Source organism: Ceratotherium simum, chromosome 2, assembly GCF_057802395.1.
Source record: "Ceratotherium simum simum isolate JZ-2026a chromosome 2, ASM5780239v1, whole genome shotgun sequence".
Classification (NCBI taxonomy): domain Eukaryota; kingdom Metazoa; phylum Chordata; class Mammalia; order Perissodactyla; family Rhinocerotidae; genus Ceratotherium; species Ceratotherium simum.
The window spans coordinates 43,108,442-43,134,679 of NC_141901.1; the positions used below are offsets into that span (position 1 = coordinate 43,108,442).

At 40.0% G+C, this 26,238-nt stretch overlaps 1 protein-coding gene across 1 annotated transcript; it reads right to left on the reverse strand.

The window, feature by feature from the left end:
- Positions 1-1,566: 1,566 nt before the first annotated feature.
- Positions 1,567-11,441, reverse strand: LOC147917932 (protein S100-A12-like). Its single transcript, XM_087443046.1, is given in 4 exon segments — positions 1,567-4,293; positions 4,792-4,949; positions 5,382-5,466; positions 11,297-11,441. Coding segments are annotated over 2 exon segments (279 nt in total). The 5' UTR covers positions 4,930-4,949; positions 5,382-5,466; positions 11,297-11,441; the 3' UTR covers positions 1,567-4,152.
- Between the last annotated feature and the right edge of the window lie 14,797 nt (positions 11,442-26,238).

A 26,238-nucleotide genomic window follows, 5' to 3' on the forward strand; every position in this document is an offset into this window, starting at 1 on the left:
CAAAAATATCAAAAGGTTTAAACACTTGGTCAATCAAGATCAAGTATTTGTTGATCTTGTGTCACTGTGAAACACTGGTCGCTATGACATACTGCTTAGTTATCTATTTAACCAAAGTGGCAAGAGATATTGAAGGCAAACAGTTTAAAAAAAAGCCCTTTAGTTATTTTAATAAAAAGATTTCAGCCTTTTAGAACATAGGAAATTATTTTGACAAAATATAGAATTTCTGTCTTTTAGGTAGATTTACTCAAAGGTAAAAAAATACCTTTTATAATCTCATTATCAAGAGCCAACTAAAAGTTCAGCAAAATTATCCTTTTAAGAGAGAGAAAGCCAAATTCTAATTTTTGTACCAGCTTCCTTTTGGTATTAAAACTCTTTTACTTAAATTTATTCCAATCTTAGCCAGCTTGACCTTGCATAAAACTCTTTTCTCAAGGTTCCTTTTACACAAACCTACTATAACTTTCTTTTGGCCTTCAGAATTTGTCCCATGCCTTTTTTCCCTAGTACTTTAGGACAAATTTATCTTTCTTAACAAAACAAGCAAAAATATTTCCCATTATTTATACCTTCTTTCTGAAAACACACATCTTACTTTCCTTGAATACAAAGATGTTTCCTTACTTATTTTTAGTAGCTTTAATCACATATATTAATTAGAATTATTAACCCTTACAGACCTTAATTTTTAGTGGAACCTAAGAAGTAAGCAATTATAAACTGTCTTTTACATTAGCATTCTGTGGCTTTGCAAATTTATGAATATTTTTAATAATTTCTAGAATTGCGCTACTTCATAGGACAATCTTTTAATAAAATACAAGACATGTTTACTAATAGACTCAAACATCTTTTAGTTTCTCTGTAATAAGAAGCCTAAAGTAGAGAAACCTATATTTAGTAAGTAATGTCTAATGTTTTATCTTATGTGGAAATGACCTAGATACTCAACAAATTTCTATCATTTAACTTAACAAAACTCTAAGGTTTTTCTTTTTTTTTTATAATTTTTTATTTATTTATTTTTCCCCCCAAAGCCCCAGTACATAGTTGTATGTCATAGCTGCACATCCTGCTAGTTGCTGTATGTGGGACGCGGCCTCAGCATGGCCGGAGAAGCGGTGCGCCAGTGCACACCCAGGATCCAAACCCGGGCCACCAGCAGTGGAGCGTGTGCACTTAACCACTAAGCCATGGGACCGGCCCCAAAACTCTAAGGTTTTAAGTCACCAAAAGGTTTTGAAGTTATTTTAAGTACATATAGCATAACATAAAATTATTGTTAAAAAGTTCACCCCAAACTTTTATATTTTTACATCTAGTTAGTTTACTTGTTTCCAATAATTGTTCAGATTGCCTACAAAAACTTCATGGACATTAGACAAAATCAGCTATGATTCAAAGCTATTTTGCTGACAAATTTTGTAACAGAGATAACATGAGCTTATTTGACTAATAAACCTAAGTAGAATGAAGGTTGCATGTTTGCGTCATATCCAATGCTGATAACTCTGAAGACATACTTATTTTGATCAAAGAAACAAACTTAAATAGGCTGTTTACCAAAGATTTTTTTCCAAGTTAACTTAAAAGACATTTGGGTAAGTTTCTATTACATTTATATAAACTCTTACTTTAAGCCAATTAAATAGATCTCTTTAGAAATTATACCATCTGTGGGTGGAAAAATATCACATATATTAAATATACATAGACATACACATAAGCACACAGACAGATGCAGCAAAGGTTTTATAGTCTCCATTTTCAAAATTTTCCTTAGATTTTTGGGCAAGGGTGCTTTCACAGCAGTCTTCAGCTCCAAAAACTTCTTTCTCCTCCCTCCCCTGTTTTTTTTCAGTCTTAGGAATCTGGGATGGTCTAGATAACAGCTCCCAGAGAGGTCGAAAGTTTTTTTGAGATAAACGGGGGAGGTTAGTTTCTTTTCAAAGGACTGACACATCCGTCCAATTACATTTTCCTTAATTTGCTTCTTTCCCTCTGAGTACTTAGTTTTATCTTAATTTAGGGAAGAAGGCCTAAAATATTCCTTCAGGCTTTAAATATCAGCTTCCAATTTGGCCAAATTTCTGATCATATGTTACCAAATCCTTTGAAATATCTTGTCAGGTTTCAGCTGGGACAAATAGTAACTATTCCTGACAGCGTTAAACAACTCCATTAATTTTTAAAATTTTAGTTTCCCCTTGACTGGTTAAGGGTAGCAGTTTCCCAGAAAACCTTTCAGAGTCTCTTTAATCCTGGGAGGAGCTCATATTGGGTCCTCCTTTGAAGGTAGATTACAGGGGTGTCCATAAAGCCATGACTTAATAAGCACACTTCTTAAATGATCTTACCTAATTTGAACGTTCCTTCTAATAGCCAATCTACAAGTTTTGGAGGCTCAAAGGAGCCCCAAAGTGGCCACACTAGTTTTAAATTATCCTGGGTGATCTTGATCCAAAGATCCAATCATTTACAGCTATCCCCATTTTGTTAAGCACTTGCAAGTATCCGCTGCACCATATGTATTGTACACAAAGCCAGCCAGAATTTCGGGGGTGGGGGCTGCCTTCCAGGAGCTGGTTGGCTTTTAGAAGTGAGATTTCACGTTGTCTTTTAGTTTTATTTTACTATAATAAAGAACAATACTTAAGGAGAGTATAGTGGGTCAGAAGTGTGCTGCTTGTGAGTGTCACTCCATAGAAAGTTCGTGAGCATTCTCTTATGTGTCTCAGTTTCTCCTGCCAGCAGTCTAAAACTACTATGGGGGCTCAGAGCTCATGGACAACCAACCCTCACGTGCAGCATCCCCAGATGAGCTGTCAATTACTTAAAGTGAAATATCACAATGGAATTCCATATAGGATTGCTGCATGTCTCAAGGCTCAACCTCAGACACTGCCACTAGGTTCTCAGTTGCCTGAGAATGCCTTACAGCTGGAAGGAGCTGGTATCCCTTCTCTTTGGAGCTAAATGAGTTTTCAGTCTCTAATTTTGCTGTTAAACAATTTGTTCAGACTTTGTGGACACAATTCTTTCAAATTTAAATCCAAATTAAAAAGGTCAGCCTGCCCTGTTCACTCCAAAGTTCCCTCTAGGCTTCCCTGGCCTAGGAAATTCCCCCTAGGTTCCTCTTACCTAGGAAGGGTACCAGTACCCCCTTAAGACACCTAGTCTTAAAACTTGAAACAGCTCAAGTAAAAGTCAGGACCTACAACTTAAATAAGGAAGTCTGGGTTTCAGGAAAACTCACTGGGGGCACCTGAAGAGTGACATGAAGCTGGAAGGGCTCAATGGGCCTGTGTGGTACCAAGTGCCAGTTCAAAGTAGATTACAGGTAGTCTGGTGGCTTTCTCTGAAATCCTACTGACTACATCAAGAAATGTTGACACAAGGGGCCGGCCCAGTGGCGCAGCAGTTAAGTGCATGTGCTCTGTTTCGGCAGCCCGGGGTTCTCAGGTTCAGATGCTAGGCACGCACCGATGCACCGCGTGTCAAACCATGCTGTGGTGGCGTCTCATATAAAGTAGAGGAAGATGGGCACAGATGTTAGCCCAGGGCCAGTCTTCCTCAGCAAAAAAAAGAGGAGGATTGGTATCAGATGTTAGCTCAGGGCTGATCTTCCTCACACACACACACACACAAAAAGAAATGTTGACCCAAAATAATGAATAACCATTCTATAGATAAGAGAAATAAGGTGAGTTTTACTTGAGCCAGAGTGAGGATTATAACCCAGGAAGCATTCTGAAGAAGCATAGTTTTCAGGACAGTCTTGTATCTTCTTAGAAAAAAGAACATACATTAAACATATCTAGGATATATTTTCATCAAAGTTTCAAGGAAGTATTTAGTTGCAAATTAGTAGGTCAATACGAAAGGGATTAATATAGGCATTACCAATAGGCTGTTACTAATACTGTGTAGGAGGGGAAGTGTGCATTCTTATCTTAAGAGAGAGCATTCTTTACTTCAATGGTTAAAGCAGATGTACAATGTATGTTTGATAGGCCATAAGTGAGGCTTCTTTAGTTCAAGCCAAATCAGTTTTGAACCTGAATAGTAACCCCATATACCTCAATATGTGAAAATCTCTTATCATCTTCTTGGAAACATTGCTAGGAAAAAGCGCCTCAGAGTTTCTTACTCTTTGTGGATGTTCTCATGGGCAATATGCAGCACAGTGGCCACCAGGAAGATGAATTCATTAATGTTGACCTATCCATCTCAATCAGCATCCAGATATTGGAATATTTTGTCAATGGTAGCTTGATCTTTGGTATTCTAGGAGAAGGGGAGAGGAGAGACAGTGAGAACAGACTCTGCCTCTGCCTTTATCCAGACCTCTCATTCCTCAGAGCTCAGCTTATGTGACCCCAGGAACATTACCTCATTATTGAAAACTGTGCTGGATAATCCAATGTGGCAAAACAGAAGATATAGAGAAACAACTATCATGAGCCATCCTAGAATCATACAAGTATTGACCTGGAACGTGCTTTGCAGCTCACTAATCAGACTCTTCCCCTCCCTGCCCCGACTCGCTCCACTCTACAGATGAGGAACAATTCCAGAGAGGGGAAGAGAGCAGAGCCTAAGGCGATAGAGTGAGTTATTGAGAGAGGGAGGCAGAGCTGTTGTCTCACAGAAGAGTGGGAATATTCTTGGGAGCTCAAACTGGGGCCAGTCCCACCTCAGTCCTTGTCACATCATCCTTCTGGCCTTGCCACTGGCCTCAGTGCAGGGGGGTGGGCAAGTTTGGATGAGAGGGGCATCACCTACCTTGAGTGTATTTGTAAGTTCCTTTGTGACCAGCTGCTTCAAATCACCCTTGGAGAGCTTGTCAAAATGCCCCATCTGAACTGGGTACTGGTGGAAGACATTGATGACTCCGTCCAGGTGGTCTTCCAGCTTACTCATCTTCTCAACCTCAGGTTAACCTTCAGGAGACAAGGGGGGTCTAGGGTAGCTCCTCCCCTACCCATTACATCCTCATTCTCCTCTATTTTTGCATCAAGGGTTTAGACAAGGGATGCCTTCCCTTACATCTGCTTTGTGTTCTCACTGCTCTGTGTTTGACCCATGGTGAATTTTTCATTTGTAGATAGGATGGGGGGTGGGGGTAAGGACATAAAATACCATCTAAAGTCTAAAGGAATCAGCCTCAATTGCCACAGTGTTCCTTGTCCCCCTGTCTCCTAGGGAGCATGATATGGAGGGTATTCCTCACTAAAGCACATCTAGGAAGGGTTTTGTGGTTGGCCAGGCTATTCCCTCTCCCCAGGTGATGGTACTTTGGCTACAGGTCTTTTACAGACATTCACCAACTACCCACCTTCACCAACCCTTGGTCCTGAGACGAGTCCACCTACCACAGTAGCAGCTGATTTCTTTGAGTCCAAAATGCAGTCAGCCCAGAGGTGCTCTGGTAAGCAGATGGCTGTGTCTTCCAATAGCCTGCAAAGGGACTACCTTCAATCACCACCCTGTGGACCCCGTGAAGGTCCAGCCAAGGAGAGAACACTTACTCCTCAATGCACAGGAGAGTGGATCTGTAGCAAGAAGCCACCATTGGTAAGGAGCGCTGAGCCAGGGAGGTTTTTATAAGGCATTCCAGGCTTATCTTTCAACTTCAATTGAAGTAATCTCTCTGCTTCACCTTGAGGCTGTTGCTGGGCAGTGCTCTGTTGCTCAAGAGGAGCTTCAAACTTGTGGCTTTCACTGCAGCATGGGCAGCTCAGATGGCACCCATCACACATGCCACCCTCCTGCTCAACCTGAAACAGAATCCCAACACCACTCCACTCACACACACACAGGTGCTCTACACAGTTCTCAGCTCTGGGACAGGATTTACTCTGTCCCTACTTCTGAAGAAAAGGCTAAGGGAACAAACTTTACTGCCTGGATGGCAGCTACCTGGAAAGAAAAGGATTGGAGAGAGACATTTGCTGAGTGTCTATTACAGGAAAAATGATAATGATAGTAAAAACAATCCAAGTGAACATATAATCCTGGAACAGAAAAAGGACATTGGTTTAAAACTAAGGATATCTGTATAAAGTATGGAATTCAGTTAATAATAATGGATGAAGAGTGGTTCATTAATTGTAAAAAATGTACCACAGTAAAGTAAGGTGTTAATAATATGGGAATCTGGAGGTGACGTCAACAACATGGCAGAGTGAGCTATTCCCTTTATCTCTCCCCTTTTGAACTACAACTAAATGGACATTCATTAACAGGTGGAGGACAACCACACAGCACAACAGGATGCCTGAGAGACCCACGCAGCTATACATCTGAAGATGGATGGACTGGCTCCCTAGGAAGTGGTGGAGATAGGTGAGCACTCTCCTACCCTTCCCCAGCAGCCTTTGGCAGCAAAAGTGGGAACATGCCTTGGCACGACTATGGGAAGGGGTGGTGGCAGCCCTGGGCCTGCATGCTAATGCTTTCTTGGCCAGTGGGTGAGCCTACTCTGCCACTGTACTCCAAATGAGTGGTCTAGGCTCAGACCCCACAAAGAAGCCCCTCCCATCAAGCACAGCAGCCAGAGCAACTACAAGAAGAGGTGGCAGCTGACATATGCACACACCTGAATGCTTTCCCAGCTGATGTGAGTGCCCATAGTACCACTGCAGCCCTGAAAATGAGAATGTGCCTCTATGCTACTGTGGTAAGAAGCAGCAGCAGCCCTGGGCCTGTGCGCAAACACTTTCCCGGCTGGTGGGAAAGCCCATTCTGCTGCTGCAGTCCCAATGAGTGGCCCAGGCTTGGACCCCATGAAGAAGCCCCACCCATCAAGTGCAGCAGATAGCACAACTGTAATTAGAGGCGGCAGCTGATATATGCATGCACATGAATGCTTTCCCAGCCAGAGTCCCCAGAGTACCGCTGTGGCCCCACAAGTGGGAGTGTGCCTTGGCACGGCAGCAGCCCTGAGCCCATGTGTCAACACTTTCCTGGCTGGTGGGAGCACCCACTGTACCTGCACAACTTGCAGCATATGGGGTGGGATCAGAAACACAGCTCCTGCTTTCCCGCAGGGGTAGCAGGTGGAATCTACAACCTGATGCTACCACAAATGCACCTGCAAAAGATTAGTTCATCAAATACCATGAGAAACTACAGCAACAATTCAGGGCAGAAGAAAAACGACAAGTCTCCAGAAACCAACCCTGAAGTCACAGAAATTTACAATCTAAATGACAGAGAACTCAAAATAGCTGTCATAAAGAAACTCAGCAAGTTACAAGAAAACTCAGAAAGACAGTTAAATGAGCTCAGGAATAAAATTAATGAGAAGAAGGAATACTTCCCCAAAGAGATTGAAACTATATATATATATAAAAAACCAAGCAGAAATTCCGGATATGAAAAACACAATTAATGAGATAAAAAATAACCTACGATCTTTAAAAAATAGAGCTGATGTGACAGAGGAAAGAATTAGTGATTTAGAGGATAGAAATATAGAAATTCTTTAGGTGGAGGAGGAGACAGAACTAAGATTTAATAAAAATGAAGTAATTCTTTGAGAAATATCTGACTCAATTAGGAGAAGCCACATAAGGGTTATAGGTATTCCAGAGGGACAAGAGAGGGAGAAAGGGGCAGAAAGATTGTTCAAAGAAATAATAGCTGAGAACTTCCCAAACCTGGGGGAGGAACCAAAATTACAAATACATGAAGCCAATAGAACTCCTAATTACATCAATGCAAAAACATCTTCTCCAAGGCACATAATAGTAAAAGTGGCAAAAGTCAATGATAAACAAAAAATATTAAGAGTGGCAAGGCAGAAGAAAATATCCTACAAAGTAACCCCTATCAGGCTTTCAGTGGATTTCTGGGCAGTAATCTTACAGGCTAGGAGGGAATGGAGTGATATATCCAAAATACTGAAAGACAAAACCTTTCAGCCAAGAATACTATATCCAACAAAACTACCCTTCAGAAACAATGGAGAAATAAAAGCTTTCCCAGGTAAACAAAAGCTGAGAGAGTTCATTGCCACTAGACCTCCCTACAAGAAATGATTAAGCATGACCTCACACCTGAAACAAAAAGGCAAAGATCTACAAATCTTTGAGCAAGGAGATAAGTACACAGACAAAATCAGAAAACTGTAGCTATCTTGCAGAACAGGGTAGCAAATACTTAATTTTAACTTAAAAGGTAAAGGGAAGGAAAGCATCAACAATAACTATAACACTTCAACTTAGTCATAAACTCACAACACAAAACAGAATAATTTGTGACAACAATAACTCAAAAGAGGTAGAGGAAAGGGATGGAACCTGCTTAGGCTAATGGAGATGAAATGCTATCAGAAAATGGGCTATCTCATCAACAAGATCTTTTATACAAACGTCATGGTAACTACTAAACAAAAAATCAGAGCAGAGCCACAATTTCAAAAAGAGAAAACTGAGAAAGGCTCCACAGAAAACCACCAAAATTAAATGGCAGTCAGAAATACAAAGGAAGAGAAACACTGGAATGTAGAACAACCGAAAACAAGAGATAAAATGGCAGTATTAAGCACTTGTATATCAATAATAACTCTAAATGTAAATGGATTGTATTCTCCAATCAAAAGATAGAGTTGATGGATGGATTGGAAAACAAGACACAACAATATGCTGCCTCAAGGAAACACATCTCAGCTCTAAAGACAAACATAGGCTCAGAGTGAGATGACACTTCTGGCATATGGCAAACAAAAGAAAGCGGGTGTTGCCATACTTATCAGACAAAGCAGACTTCAAGATAAATAAGACAAGAGAGAAAAAGATGGCAGTATATAATGATAAGAAGAACATTCCACCAAAAGGACATAACACATATAAATATATGCACCTAACACAGGAGCACCAAAGTATATAAAGCAACTATTAACAGACCTAAAGGGAGAAACTAACAGCAGCACAATAATAGTAGCGGACCTCAACACCTCATTTACATCAATGGATAGATCATCCAGACAGAAAGTCAACAAGGAAACAGTGGATTTAAATGAGACACTTGATCAGATAGACTTAATAGATATATAGAGAGCATTCCATCAAAAAACAGAAGAATACACATTCTTCTCAAGTACACATGGAACATTCTCAAAGATAGACCATATGTTGGGAAACAAGGCAAGCCTCAATAAATTTAAAAGATTGAAATCATATCAAGCTTCTTTTCCAACCACAATGCCATGAAACTAGAAATCAACTATAAGAATAAAGCTGAGAAGGTCACAAGTATGTAGAGACTAAACAACATGCTACTGAACAACCATTAGATCAATGAAGAAATCAAAGGAGAAATTAAAAAATACCTGGGGCAAATGAAAATGAAAATACAACATAACAACTCTTGTAGGATGCAGGAAAGCAGTTATAAGAGGGAAATTCATAGAAACACAGGCCCACCTCAACAAAAAAGAAAAATCTCAAACAAGTAATCTTAAACTACACCTAACAGAACTAGAAAAAGAAGAACAAATGAAGCCCGAAGTTGGAAGAAGTATGGAAATAATAAAAATTAGAGCAGAAATAAGTGAAATAGAGACTAAAAAAAGTAGAAAGGATCAATGAAACAAAGAGCTGGTTCTTTGAGAAGGTAATTGAAATTGACTTAGTCAGACTCACTAAGAAAGAAAGAGAGAAGGCTCAAATAAAGAAAATTAGAAATGAAAGAGGTAAAATTACAATGACTACCACAGAAATACAAAGGATTATAAAAGAATACTATGAAAAACTATATGCCAACAAGTTGGATAACCTAGAAGATATAGATAAGTTCTTAGACTCATACAACCTTCCAAAACCAAACCAAGAAGAAACAGAGAATCCGAATAAACCAATCACAAACAAAGAGATTGAAACACTAATCAAGAACCTACCAAAAAACAAAAGTCCAGGACCAAATGGCTTCTATGGAGAATTCTACAAAACATTCAAAGAAGATTTAATACCTATCCTTCTCAAACTATTCCAAAAAATTGAAGAAGATGGAAGGCTTCCCAACTCATTCTATGAGGCCAACATTACCCAGATACTAAAACCAGGCAAGGACAACACAAAGAAGGAAAATTACTGGTCAACATCACTGATGAACATAGATGCAAAAATCCTCAACAAAATATTGGCACACTGAATACAGTAATACATTAAATGGATCATAGACCATTATCAAGTGGGATTTATACCAGGGACACAGGGATGGTTCAACATCTACAAATCAATAAATGTGATACACCACACTAACAAAATGAGGAATAAAAATTACATGATCATCTCAATAGATGCAGAGAAGGCATTTGACAAGATACAGCATTCATTTATGATAAAAACTCTCAATAAAATGGGTATAGAAGGAAAGTACCTCAACATAATAAAGGCCATATATGACAAACCAAGAGCTAACACCATACTTAAAGATGAAAAACTAAAAGCCATCCCTCTGAGAACAGGAACAAGACAAGAGTGCCCACTCTTGCCACTCCTATTCAACATAGTACTGGAGATTTTGGCCAGAGCAATTAGGTAAGAAAAAGAAATAGAAGGAATCCAAATTGGAAAGGAAGAAATGAAACTCTCACTGTTTGCAAATGACACAATTCTGTATGTAGAAAACCCTAAATAATCCACCAGAAAATTTTTAGAAATAATCAACAACTACAGAAAAGTTGCAGGGTACAAAATCAACTTACAAAAATCAGTTGCATTTCTGTACACTAATAACAAACTAGCAGAAAGAGAAGTCAAGAATACAATCCCAGGGGGCGGAGTCAAGATGGCGGCGTAGGCAGACTCTGAACTCACCTCCTCCCGTGGACACAGCCAATTTACAACTACTCGTGGAAAAATTACCCCTGAGACAGAACTGAAAACTGGATAAGAGGAACTCCTGCAACAACGGACAATCCTAACTGGGGTAGAAGAGGCAGAGACTCCCTTCTGGAGAGGAAAAACGCCGCCTTCACAAGCCGCCAGCTTCACGGCCGCCGGGAGCAGCTCACAGGTACGCAGCCTCCCTGGAGGCGCGGGGCCCTGAGCCGGGAGCGCCCCGCTGTGGGCATTTTGTGGACCCAGCACAATTGAGACCAGCAGCATAATATCTGACTTTGCCTGCTACTAAAGCATTGGGTAGCACCCCAGAAAACCCGGTTCACAAAGAAACTAAAACTGGCTCTTAAAGGGCCCACGCACAAACTCACCCGTTCCAGAAAGCATCCTAAAATCACCAGAAAGAAAGGTGCACAGTGCTTCGGTGACAAGAGACTCACCTAATAGGCCCTGAGTGCATCTCGGTGAGGGGTGAGACCTCTCCAGGGACTGGGACATTGGCGGCGGCCATTGTTGTGGCCTGGTGTGAGCGTGCTGACACAGACGCCATTGGAGTTCTCCCTGAGACCTGCTAGCCCAGGGTCTGCTCCACCCGCTAGAGCACCGATTTAATCCAGCTCAGCCAGGGCAGGCAGCCCACCCTAGAGACTAGCCCCACCCAACAACAAGCCCTCAGGCAACGTGTGGGCCTGCATAGATTGGTGACTGGATTCTCTGCAGCCTGGCAACTGAGCTGACTTGAGCGGGGCAGGGTGTGCACAAGGAGCGGGTGGAGAGTGTGGGGCGGTGGCAGAGTGTGTGGGGCTCCCACCGTGGAGAGACTGGGTCCACTTGGGGAGGTCGGGGCGCTCACACAGGGCAGGACTGTGTTGACTGTGTGTGTGGACCTGTGGGCGGCAGGGCTTCTCAGCCACAGAAGACTTGTACTTCTCAAAGACCCACATAGGAGGTTTGCCCCACCTTCCAAAGCCTGAAACAATTGGGTGCTCCTGTGCCTGAGGCCAGCCCCACCCAGCTGCAATCCTCAGAGAGCTGGCAAGAGACCTAATAGGCTAGAGGCTTACAGCAATTGTAAGGCCCTGAGCCTAACAACCTGCCACAGTGGGGGCCTACTCACTTAAAAGAAATACTGCAACACAAATGTGGTATTAGAACTTGCAGCCAACTGTGCTGGGGCTCCCCACAGCTGATAAAGAGACTGAAGGGCCCACAACAACTACAAGCAGCTGAGCATTACAACAGCTGGCCAGGAGCATAACTAAGCCTCCCTGGGCGCCTACAGGGAGAGCAAACAGGCCACAGCAGAAGGATACACGTAGCCCACATAGGGGTCACCCCTGGAACATTAAGAACTGAGGGAAGCACACTGGAAGCCTCCTAAGCCATCACTTACATAAGGTCACCTATCCAAGAGCAGGAGACGTAGCTGACCTACCTAATACGTAGACACAAGCACAGGGAAAGAGGCAAAATGAAGAGGCAAAAGAATACATTCCAAGTAAGGGAACAGGACAAAACCCCAGAAAAGGAACTTAGTGAAACAGAAATGAGCAACCTACCCGACAGAGAGTTCAAACTAAGAGTGTTAAGGATGCTCACTGATCTGGGGAGAAGAATAGATGGACTCAGTGAGAATGTCAACAAAGAAATGGAAGATATAAAAAGAACCAATCAGAAATGAAGAATACAATACTGGAAATGAAAAACTCATTAGAGGGACTCAAAAGCAGAGTAGAGGATACAGAAGAACGGATCTGTGAGCTGGAAGAAAGACTAGAAGAAATTACCCAAGGTGAACAGGTAAAAGAGAAAAGAATTCAAAAGAGTGAGGACAGTCTAAGGGACCTCTGGGACAACATCAAGCACACTAACATCCGTGTTATAGGTGTCCCGGAAGGAGAAGAGCGAGACAAGGGGGCAGAGAATCTATTTCAAGAAATAATAGATGAAAACTTCCCTAACCTAAGGAAGGAAACAGACATCCAGGTACAGGAGGCACAGAGAGCCCCAAACAAGATAAACCCAAAGAGGCCCACACCAAGACACATCATAATCAGAATGTCCAGAATTAAAGATAAAGAGAGAATCCTAAAAGCCGCAAGAGAATGTCAAGTTACATACAAAGGAAACCCCATAAGGCTATCAGCTGACTTCTCAGCAGAAACCTTACAGGCTAGAAGAGAATGGCATGATATATTTAAAGTGCTAAAAGGAAAAAACTTACAGCCAAGAATACTCTACCCAGCAAGGTTATCGTTCAAAATGGAAGGAGAGATCAAAATTTTCCCAGATAAGCAAAAATTAAAGGAGTTTGTCACCAAGAAACCAGTGTTACAAGAAATGTTAAAGGGACTGATTTAACGGGAAAAGAGAAGACCACAAATAGGAAAAATTATCTATTTCCACGATTAGAACGTAATGGATACAAATGCACAAAAAAGAGGTTGGATATGATATCAAAAACATAAAAGGAGGGAGGAGGGTAGTTAAAGAGTACAGCTTTCAGACAGAGGTCAAACTAAAGTGACCATCAATTCTGTATAGAAGAAGAAAGGAACAGAGAAGGACTACTAAAACACTGAGGAAAAAAAAAAAAAGTTAAAAAATGGCAGTAAGTACATACTTATCAATAGCTACTTTAAACGTCAATGGACTAAATGCTCCAATTAAAAGGCATAGGGTGGCTGACTGGATGAAAAAACAAGACCCATATATATGCTGCATACAAGAGACACACTTCAGACCTAAAGACACTCACAAACTGAAAGTGAAGGGATGGAAAAAGATACTCCACGCAAATGGCAATGAAAAGAAAGCTGGGGTAGCAGTACTCATATCAGACAAAATAAACTTTAAAACAAAAACTGTAAAACGAGACAAAGAAGGGCATTACATAATGATCAAGGGAACAATCCAACAAGAGGATATAACACTTGTAAATATCTACGCACCCAATGTAGGTGCACCTAAATATATAAAGCAATTATTAACAGACATAAAAACAGAAATAGACAGTAACACAATAATAGTAGGGGACTTTAACACTCCACTTACACCAACGGATAGATCATCCAAACAGAAGATCAATAAGGAAACATTGGCCTTAAACGACACACTAGAACAGATGGACCTAGTAGATATATACAGAGCATTCCATCCAAAAACCGAAGAATACACGTTCTTTTCAAATGCACATGGAACGTTCTCCAGGATTGATCACATATTAGGCCACAAAACAAGTCTCCATAAATTTAAGAAGATTGAAATAATACCAAGCATCTTTTCTGACCACAAAGGCATGAAACTAGAAATCAACTATAGGAAGAAAATCAGAAAAGCCACAAATACATGGAGATTAAACAAAATGCTACTGAACAACGACTGGGTTAATGAAGAAATCAAAGAAGAAATCAAAAAATACCTGGAGACAAATGAAAATGAAAATACGACATGCCAGAATTTATGGGATACAGCAAAAGCGGTTCTAAGAGGGAAGTTTATAGCAATACAGGCCTATCTCAACAAACAAGAGAAATCTCAAATAAACAATCTAACAATGCACCTAAAGGAACTGGAAAAAGAAGAACAAACAAAGCCCAAAATCAGTAGAAGAAGGGAAATAATAAAAATCAGAGCAGAAATAAATGAAATAGAGACCAAAAAAACAATAGAAAAAATAAATAAAACGAAGAGGTGGTGCATTGAAAAGATCAACAAAATAGACAAACCTTTAGCTAGACTCACCAAGAAAAAAAGAGAGAAGGCACAAATAAGTAAAATCAGAAATGAAAAAGGAGTGGTTACAACAGACACCTCAGAAAGACAAAAGATTATAAGAGAATACTATGAAAAACTATATGCCAACCAATTCGACAATCTGGAAGAAATGGATAAATTCTTAGAATCATACAACCTTCCAAAACTGGATCAAGAAGAAGTAGAGAATTTGAATAGACCAATCACCAGTAAGGAGATCGAAACAGTAATCAAAAACCTCCCCAAAAATAAAAGTCCAGGACCAGACGGCTTCCCTGGTGAATTCTACCAAACATTTAAAGAAGACTTAATACTTATCCTTCTCAAACTCTTCCAAAAAATTGAGGAGGGGGGGAAGCTCCCTAACTCATTCTACGAAGCTGACATTACCCTGATACCAAAACCAGACAAGGACAACACAAAAAAAGAAAATTACAGGCCAATATCACTGATGAACATCGATGCGAAAATCCTCAACAAAATACTAGCAAATCGCATACAACAATACGTTAAAAAGATTATACACCATGATCAAGTGGGATTTATTCCAGGTATGCAGGGATGGTTTAACATTCGCAAATCAATCAACGTAATACACCACATTAATAAAATGAAGAAAAAAAATCACATGATCATCTCAATAGATGCAGAGAAAGCATTTGACAAGATCCAGCATCCATTTATGATAAAAACTCTGAATAAAATGGGTATAGAAGGAAAGTACCTCAACATAATAAAGACCATATATGAGAAACCCACAGCTAATATCATCCTCAATGGTGAAAAACTGAAAGCTATCCCTCTAAGAACAGGAACCAGACAAGGATGCCCACTGTCACCACTCCTATTTAACATAGTATTGGAAGTCCTAGCCAGAGCAATCAGGCAAGAGAAAGAAATAAAAGGGATCCAAATTGGAAAGGAAGAAGTGAAACTGTCACTATTTGCAGATGACATGATTTTATATATAGAAAACCCTAAAGAATCCACCAGAAAACTTTTAGAAGTAATAAACGAATATGGGAAAGTTGCAGGATACAAAATCAACATACAAAAATCAGTTGCATTTCTGTACACTAACAACGAAGTAGCAGAAAGAGAAATTAAGAATACCATCCCATTTACAATTGCAACAAAAAGAATAAAATACCTAGGAATAAACTTAACCAAAGAGGTGAAAGATCTGTACACCGAAAACTATAAAACATTTCTGAAAGAAATTGAAGAAGACACAAAGAAATGGAAAGATATTCCGTGCTCTTGGATTGGAAGAATTAACATAGTTAAGATGTCCATACTTCCTAAAGCCATCTATAGATTCAATGCAATCCCTATCAAAGTTCCAACAACATTTTTCACAGAAATAGAACAAAGAATCCTAAAATTTATATGGAACAACAGAAGACCCCGAATAGCTAAAGGAATCCTGAGAAAAAAGAACAAAGCTGGAGGTATCACACTCCCTGATTTCAAAATATACTACAAAGCTATAGTAACCAAAACAGCATGGTACTGGCACAAAAACAGACACACAGATCAATGGAATAGAATCGAAAGCCCAGAAATAAACCCACACATCTATGGACAGCTAATCTTTGACAAAGGAGCCAAGAACATACAATGGGGAAAAGAAAGTCTCTTCAACAAATGGTGTTGGGAAAACTGGATAGCCATATGCAAAAAAATGAAAGTAGACTCTTACCTTACACCATACACAAAAATTAACTCCAAATGGATTAAAGACTTGAATGTAAGACCTGAAACTGTGAAAGTTCTAGAAGAAAACATAGGCAGTACGCTCTTCGACATCAGTCTTAGCAACATCTTTTCAAACACCACATCTGACTGGGCAAGAGAAACAATAGAAAAAATAAACAAATGGGACTACATCAAACTAAAAAGCTTCTGCACAGCAAAGGAAACCATCAACAAAACGAAAAGACAACCTAACAATTGGGAGAAGATATTTGCAAACCATATATCTGATAAGGGCTTAATCTCCAAAATATATAAAGAACTCATGCATCTCAACAACAAAAACTACCAACCCAATTAAAAAATGGGCAAAAGACCTGAACAGACATTTCTCCAAAGAAGATATACAGATGGCCAACAGACACATGAAAAGATGTTCAAAATCACTAACTATCAGGGAAATGCAAATCAAAACTACAATGAGATATCACCTCACGCCCGTCAGAATGGCTATAATTAACAAGACAGGAAACAACATGTGTTGGAGAGGTTGTGGAGAGAAGAGAACTCTCATACACTGCTGGTGGGAGTGCAAACTGGTGCAGCCACTATGGAAAACAGTATGGAGATTCCTCAAAAAATCAAGGATAGAACTACCATATGATCCAGCTATTCCACTGTTGGGTATTTATCCAAAGAACTTGAAAACACCAATTTGCAAAGGTACATGCACCCCTGTGTTCATTGCAGCCTTATTCACGATAGCCAAGACTTGGAAGCAACCTAAGTGCCCATCAAGGGACGAATGGATAAAAAAGCTGTGGTATATATACACAATGGAATACTACTCAGCCATAAGAAACGATGAAATCCAGCCATTTGTGACAACATGGATGGACGTTGAGGGCATGATGCAAAGTGAAATAAGTCAGAGGGAGAAGGTCAAATACCGTATGATTTCCTTCATTAAGTAGTAGATAATAACAACAATAAACAAACACATAGGGACAGAGATTGGATTGGTGGTTACCAGAGGGGAAGGGGGGAGGGAGGAGGGTGAAAGGGATAATTGGGTACATGTGTGTGGTGATGGGTTGTAATTAGTATTTTGAAAAAAAAAAAAAAAAGAATACAATCCCATTTACAATCACAACAAAAAGAATAGAATATCTAGGAATAAATTTAACCAAGAGGTGAAAGACCTATACAATGAAAACTATAGGATATTATTGAAAGAAATCAAAGAAGATATAAAAAATTGGGAAGATATTTCATGCTCATGGATTGAAACAATAAAAATAGTTAAAATGTCCATATTACCTAAAGCAATCTATAGACTCAATGGAATCCCTATCAGAATCCCAATGATATTCTTCACAGAAATAGAACAAAGAATCCTAAAATTTATCTGTAACAACAGAGGACCTCAAATAGCAAAATCAGTCCTGAGAAAAAAGAAGAAAGCTGGAGGCATCACAATACTGGGCTTCAAAATATACTGCAAAGCTATAGTAATCAAAACAGCATGGTACTGGCAGAAAAACAGACACACAGATCAATGGAACAGAATTGAGAGCCCAGAAAGAAGACCACACATCTATGATCAGTTAATCTTAGACAAAGGAGCCAAGTACAATGGAGAAAGGAAAGTCTCTTCAATAAATGATGTTGAGAAAACTGGACAGCCACATGCAAAAGAACGAAAGTACGTCATTATCTTGCACCATACACAAAAATTAACTAAAAATGGGTTACACTTGAATGTAAGACCTGAAACCATAAAACTCCTAGAAGAAAATATAAGCAGTACACCCTATGACATCAGTCTTAGCAGCATCTTTTCGAATACCATGTCTACTCAGGCAAGGGAAACAAAATAAAAAATAAACAAATGGAACCACATCAGACTAAAAAGCTTCTGCAAGGCAAAGGAAACTAGGAACAAAATGAAAAGACAAACCACCAACTGGGAGAAAATATATGCAAATCATATATCTGACAAGGGGTTAATTTCCAAAATATATAAAGAGCTCATACAACTCAACAACAAAAAGCAAAACAACTGAGTCAAAAAATGGGCAGAAGTTATGAACAGACATTTCTCCAAACAGGATATACAGATGGCCAACAGACACATGAAAAGATGTTCAACATCACTAATTATTAGGAAAATGCAAATCAAAACTACAATGAGCTATTCCCCTTACACCTGTCACAATGGCCATAACTACTAAGACAAAAAATAACAAATGTTGGAGAAGATGTGGAGAAAAGGGAACTCTCATTTACTGCTGGTGGGAATGCAAACTGGTGTAGCCACTATGGAAAACACTATGGGGATTTCTCAAAAAATTAAAAATAGAAATACCATATGATCCAGCTACCCCACTACTGGGTTTATCTAAAGAACTTGAAATCAACCATCCAAAGAGATTTATGCACCCCTATGTTCATTGCAGCATTATTTACAATAGCCAAGATGTGGAAGCAATCCAAATGCCCTGCTAGGGACAAATGGATAAAGATGTGGTATATATATACAATGGAATACTACTCAGCCATAAAAAAAGACAAAATTGTCCCATTTGCAACAACATGGATGGACCTTGAGGGTATGATGTTAAGCGAATAAGCCAGACAGAGAAAGACAAATACTGCATGATTTCACTCATATGTGGAAGATAAACAAATGCACGGATAAAGAGAACAGATTAGTGGTTACCAGAGGAGAAGGGGGTGGAGGGTGGGCGAAAGGGCTAAAGGGCTAAAGGGGCACATATGTAAGTGACGGATATAATTAGACTACTGGTGGCGAGCACAATGCAGTCTATACAGAAACCGATAAATAATAATGTAGATCTGAAATTACACAATGTTATAAACCTTTATGATTTCAATAAAATAATTGAAAAAAAATGATATGGGTATCTTGGTGCAGGTATATGGGAACTGTCTATACTGTCTTCTCAACTTTCCCATAAATCCAAAACTATTCTAAAAACTAGTTTGTGTGTTTTAAAGAGTGGATATTGGGTACTCACAACATGCCAGACACTTCTTTACACAAACCCACACTTAATTCTCAGCCCTGTGGCATAAATGCTAATAAGATGCCCATTCTGCACATGAAGAATATGAGTTTAGAGACGTTAAGTAACTTTTCTAAGTGTCAAACTCTAATTTGCCTGCTTTCAAAACCTTTCCATTTTTGTAATTTTTTTCCCTGAAATGAGAAGAGTTTTTTTAAAATTTTTTGTTTATTGCAATAACATTGGTTTATAATATTGTAAAAATTTCAGGTGTACATCATTATACTTCTATTTCTGCATAGATTACATCATGTTCACCTCCAAAATACTAATTACAACCCATCACCACACACATGTACCGAATTATCCCTTTCACCATCCTCCCTGCCCCCTGCCCCCCTGGTAACCACCAATCCAATCTCTGTCTCTATGTGTTTGTTTATTGTTGTTATTATCTACTACTTAATGAAGGAAATCATGTGGTATTTGACCTTCTCCCTCTGACTTATTTCACTTTGCATTATACCCTCAATGTCCATCCATGTTGTCACAAATGGCTGGATTTCATCGTTTCTTATGGCTGAGTAGTATTCCATTGTGTATATATACCACATCTTCTTTATCCATTCGTCCCTTGATGGGCACTTAGGCCGCTTCCAAGTCTTGGCTATTGTGAATAATGCTGCAATGAACACAGGGGTGCATGTACCTTTACAAATTGGTGTTTTCAAGTTCTTTGGATAAATACCCAGCAGTGGAATAGCTGGATCATATGGTAGTTCTATCGTTGATTTTTTGAGGAATCTCCATACTGTTTTCCATAGTGGCTGCACCAGTTTGCACTCCCACCAGCAGTGTATGAGAGTTCCCTTCTCTCCACATCCTCTCCAACACATGTTGTTTTCTGTCTTGTTAATTATAGCCATTCTGACGGGCGTGAGGTGATATCTCATTGTAGTTTTGATTTGCATTTCCCTGATAGTTAGTGATTTTGAACAGAGAAGAGTTTTTTTATTATAAAAAAATACATGCTCATATTTTGTCAGGAAACATAATTTTTGGTAAATGTAGACAGTCATATCAGACTCTGATCTTCTCCTTCTAGCTTTTTTCCTAATATAGTCAATTCTCGATTAGCCTTTTTAAAAACGCACCCCTTGTCCTCCATGCACCACTACACCCCAAAAGCACTGTGTGGAAAGTCTCCTGCCAGGCTCTGGGACAGGTAAGCTGTCTGCAGGGCCATCGATAGTGACCATAAAGTTGGATTCAGGATGAAAGTAAAATGGGGGAGGAGGGTCAGAATAGGATGAACAGTTGGCAGGAGTGAGCAGCTGGACAGGGCTTCATAACAGATGGGAGTCTGCACGTGGGGATACCATGTTGGCAGTGGGTTCCCTCGTATCAGAAGGCCATAGCGGGCCCCATGGTCCCAGGCTAGCCCAGGCCTGGGTGTGGCCAAGGCTGAGCTGTGGAGGTCCTGACCTGGCCAGAGGATGGAATGAGGGATGGTGGGAAATGGGCTCTTCTCCCTGGAGAAACTCAGAGCCTCTTGCTAGGGCATGAATTGGGGCAATTTTCCTGGTTCTGGACAGTGACCCTGGAGGTTGCCATTGGGGGAAAAGGATATGGTCTCCTCAGCTGTGTTAACCAATAGGCAAACAAGTAAGCAGGCAGAGGCTCCTGCAGCTTCAATCCTGTCACTGTGCTCCTCCCCGATGCCCGGGACCGAGGGTGGCTGTGTGTCTGTCCCCATCTCCACAGCCGTCCTGCTCTTGTCCTTCAGGGAATTTTGCCCCTTCTGAGTAGCTGATGTTAAACCGGGCGCTATAATGGACACAATGGGGCCTTCCCCAGGCTCTGCATCCTTTCACCTATGGGATCCTGGTTGAAAGCTTACAGTGCACTGAGGGGCTGAGAAGCTGGGTTCTAGCCCTAGCTCTGCCAGACTTGCTGGGTGGGCTTTGAAAGTCACTTCCATGTCCAGGCCTCCATTTTCTTATCCATTAAGTGAGGAAGTTGGATCAGCTGGCCTTTAGGTCATTTCTAGCTCTGACCCCAGGTTCGATGGAATCTTGGTGAGCTCCACAAATAACACAGGCCTTGTGGCTCCAGGGCTGTGTCTGACCCCGGATTACCTGCTGTTCCCCCAGCAGATGAATCAGGTTTCTCCTTCCCACAGGGCAGCTGGACCCTGGGGCCCAGCCCCTTCCAGCTACACCCTGCTGCCTCTTCCTCCACTTGCTTCCTTCCTCCCCTGCCCTCCTTGCCTCTGTCCCAGCCCAGGACCCTCAGATGCTCGTCCACGCAGATTTCTGGATCTGGACTTCTGACCACAGACCCCCCTGGCATCCTCTGTCCCCTACTGCCCATTCTGTGTCTCTGGTGCATTAGAATGGCTCAGAGAAGTTATTCATGGGCAACAAGACCGCTGTTCTGCGCCTTTGGGCTCAGCCCATACCAAGCCTTGGCTACCTCCTTGCTTCCTTGAGGCCTTCACTGATGTCCGTCCTGAGGTCTCTGAGACACCCTGCTGACAGCAGCCCGTTCCCTGCCCCCTGCCGCACTGCTCCAGCACCCACAGTGAGGCCCCTCCAGTAACCTGGCTTCCTAGATTCTTGACCACAGTGTTCCCAGTAAACAACCCCTTCTTCTCCTCCTTGGCTGTCTTTTCTCATAACCCTCATGATTTCTGGGAAACTTTACCTTCCAAATTGAAAAATCTGGTGTTCCCTTTTCTGTTCCCTGGCTTCTGTTTTTCCAGTCCTTCTCCTCTTCTGACTCTTGTAGAAACTGTTTTTTGTCCTCATTATGTTCCCAAGGTTCCAGATCCTTCCAAAAATCCTGGAGAGTATCTCAGTATCTCACTGTTGGCTTCCTGTGCCTCTCAGGAATTGCTTTGAAGTATTCATCCCTTTATAGAAAATAAAGGACTTTCACATACATTACCATATTGGCATTCTAATTCCTGGCCTTTGAGTCGGTCTCCTTCACAAGACTATTAACTCCTTGAGAGTGAGGGTTCTGGTGTTTACTCATCCCTGGATGATAAGCTTTGCATATGAGAGACATCTGATAAACGTTTGCAGAATAATGTCAGTGACTTGGGTTTGATGGAACCTATGCTTAGGTTATTATTTCCTGTAATTAAGGAGTTGTGCAAAACGGGAGAATGCAGAGAAGGAAAAAAAGGAAGTGATGTGCAGTGAAGGGGATAGGGAGATGGGGGAAGATTCCTGAAGGTGAAAGGGGGTGCTGGGATTATCAGGGTGTGTGCTGCCCCCTTGTGGCCGGCTGTATCAGGGCAGCCTGTGGCATTCCTCGCCTGGTTCTCAATCTTTGTTATGGACTCTTTTACATATGAAAAATTATTGAGTAAATCTCTTTGAAGAAATGTGTGTTCAGGTCTTTTGCCCATTTTTTTTTAAAGATTTTATTTATTTATTTTTTCCCCCCAAAGCCCCAGTAGATAGTTGTATGTCATAGCTGCACATCCTTCCAGTTGCTATATGTGGGACGCGGCCCCAGCATGGTCGGAGAAGCGGTGTGTCAGTGCGCGCCCGGGATCCGAACCCGGGCTGCCAGCAGCGGAGCGCGTGCACTTAACTACTAAGCCACGGGGCCGGCCCTGCCCATTTTTGAATTTAGTTTTTTATTTGTTCATATGTATGAGTTCTTTATATATTTTGGATATTAACCCTTTATCAGATATATGGTTTGCAAATATCTTCTCCCAATTGTTAGGTTGTCTTTTCATTTTGTTGATGGTCTCCTTTGCTGTGCAGAAGATTTTTAGTTTGATGTAGTGCCATTTGTTTATTTTTTCTATTGTTTCCCTTGCCTGGTCAGACATGGTACTTGAAAATATGTTGCTAAGACCAACGTTGAAGAGCGTACTTCCTATGTTTTCTTCTAGAAGTTTCATGGTTTCAGGTCTTACATTCAAGTCTTTAATCCATTTTGAATTGATTTTTGTGTATGGTATAAGATAATGGTCCACTTTCATTCTTTTGCATGTGGCTGTCCAGTTTTCCCAACACCGTTTATTGAAGAGATTTTCCTTTCTCCATTGTGTGTTCTTGGCTCCTTTGTCGAAAATAAGCTGTCCATAGATGTGTGGGTTTATTTTTGGGCTCTTGATTCTGTTCCACTGATCTTTGTGTCTGTTTTTGTGCCAGTACCATGCTGTTTTGTTTACTATAGCTTTGTAGTATATTTTGAAAGCAGTGAGTGTGATACCTCCAGCTTTGTTTTTTTTTTCCTCAGGATTCCTGTGGCTATTCGGGGTCTTTTGTTGTTCCATATAAATTTTAGGATTCTTTGTTTATTTCTGTGAAAAATGTCATTGGAACTTTGATAAGGATTGCATTGAATCTATAGATTGTTTTAGGAAGTATGGATATTTTTACTATGTTAATTCTTCCAATCCAAGAGCACAGAATAGCTTTCCATTTCTTTGTGTCTTCTTCAATTTCCTTCAACAATGTTTTATAGTTTTCAGCATACAGATATTTCCCCTCTTTGGTTAAGTTTATTCTTAGGTATTATATTCTTTTTGTTGCAATTGTAAATACGATTGCATTCTTAATTTCTCTTTCTGCTACTTTGTTCTTACTGTATAGAAATGCAACTGATTTTTGTATGTTGATTTTGTATCCTGCAACTTTACCATATTCATTTATTATTTCTAAAAGTTTTTTGGTGGATTCTTTAGGGTTTTCTATATATAAAATCATGTCATCTGCAAATAGTGACAGTTTCACTCCTTCCTTTCCAATCTTGGATCACATTTATTTCTTTTTCTTGCCTGATTGCTCTGGCTAGGTCTTCCAGTACTATGTTAAATAGGAGTGGTGAGAGTGGGCATCCTTGTCTGGTTCCTGTTCTTAGAGGGATAGCTTTCAGTTCGTCACCATTGAGAATGATATTAGCTGTGGGTTTGCCATATATGGCCTTTATTATGTTGAGGTACTTTCCTTCTATACCCATTTTATTCACAGTTTTTATTGTAAATAGATGCTGGATCTTGTCAAATGCTTTCTCTGCATCTATTGAGATGATCATGTGATTTTTATTCTTCATTTTGTTAATGCAGTTTATCACTTGTTGAACCATCCTTGCATCCCTGGAGTAAATCCCACTTGATCACGGATCAGAACATGTACGAAGTTTTTAATGTATTGTTGTATTCGATTTGCTAGTATTTTGTTGAGGATTTTTGCATCGATGTTCATCAGTGATATTGGCCTGTAATTTTCTTTTTTTATGTTGTCCTTATCCGGTTTTGGTATCAAGGTAATGTTGGCTTCATAGAATGAGTTAGGAAGCTTCGCCTCCTCTTCAATTTTTTGGAATAGTTTGAGAAGGAGAGATATTAAATCTTCTTTGAATGTTTGGTAGAATTCACCAAGGAAGCCGTTTGGTCCTGGACTTTTATATTTGGGGCGGTTTTTGATTACTGTTTTGATCTCCTTACTGGTGATTCATCTATTCAAATTCTCTATTTCTTCTTGATTCAGTTTTGGAAGGTTGTATGATTCTAAGAATTTATCCTACAGATGGCCAACAGGCACATGAAAGGATGTTCAACATCATTAGCTATCAGGGAAATGCAAATCAAAACTACAATGAGATATTACCTTACTCCCATCAGAATGGTTATAATTAACAACACAGGAAACAAGTGTTGGAGAGGATATAGAGAGAAGGAAACTGTCATACACAGCTGGTGGGAGTGCAAACTAGTGCAGCCACTATGGAAAACAGTATGGAGATTCCTCAAAAAATTAAGAATAGAACTACCATATGATCTAGCTGTTCCACTGCTGGGTATTTATCCAAAGAACATGAAAACACAAATGAGTAAAGATACATGCACCCCTGTGTTCATTGCAGCATTATTCACAATAGCTAAGGCTTGGAAACAACCTAGGTGCCCATCAAGGGGTGAATGGATAAAGAAGATGTGGTATGTATACACAATGGAATACTACTCAGCTATAAGAAATGATGAAATCCAGCCATATGTGACAACACGGGTAGACCTTGAGGATATTATGCTAAGTGAAATAAGTCAGAGGGAGAAAGTCAAATACTGTATTATCTCACTCATAAGTAGAAGATAAAAACAACAACAAACAATCACATAGAGACAGAGATTGGATTGGTGGTTACCAGAGGGGAAGGTGAGAGGGAGGGGGGGCGAAAGGGATGATTAGGCACACGTGTGTGGTGATGGATTGTAATTAGTCTTTGGGTGCTGAACGTGATGTAATGTATACAGAAATTGAAATATAATGATGTACACCTGAAATTTACATAATGTTATAAACCAATGTTACTGCAATTGAAAACAAAACTAAACTAAAAAAAAAAAAAAAAAAAACTAAAAAAAAACACCAAGAAAAATTATTGAGTATTCCAGGGAGCTTTTGTGTATGTGGGTTACACCTATTCATATTTACATTAGAAATTTAAAAATTTTATAATACTTATTAATTCACTTAAAGTAGCAAACCCATTATATATTCACATTTTTTAAATGGAAAATAATTATATGTTCCAAAAAGAAGCTAGTGAGAAGAATGATATCATTTTTAAAATTTTCGCACACCTCTTTAGAAGAAGACAGCTTAAAAGAAGACAGATGGATTCTCATATCTAATTCTGCATTCAGTGTGTTGTATGTTGTTTTGGTTGAATGTGTGCAGAAAATCCAGTCTCATACAGATAAGTAGTTGGCAAGGGGAGGAATATATTAACAGTCTTTAGAAGTCGATGTGGGTAGTCTTCTTTGATAACCCACCAAAACTCAACAAGTGGAGGTTTCTTAAATATTAGTTGCACTATAGAATCTGAAAACTTATCAATGAATCCTTTGGGTCTATCATGAAATCTGACAG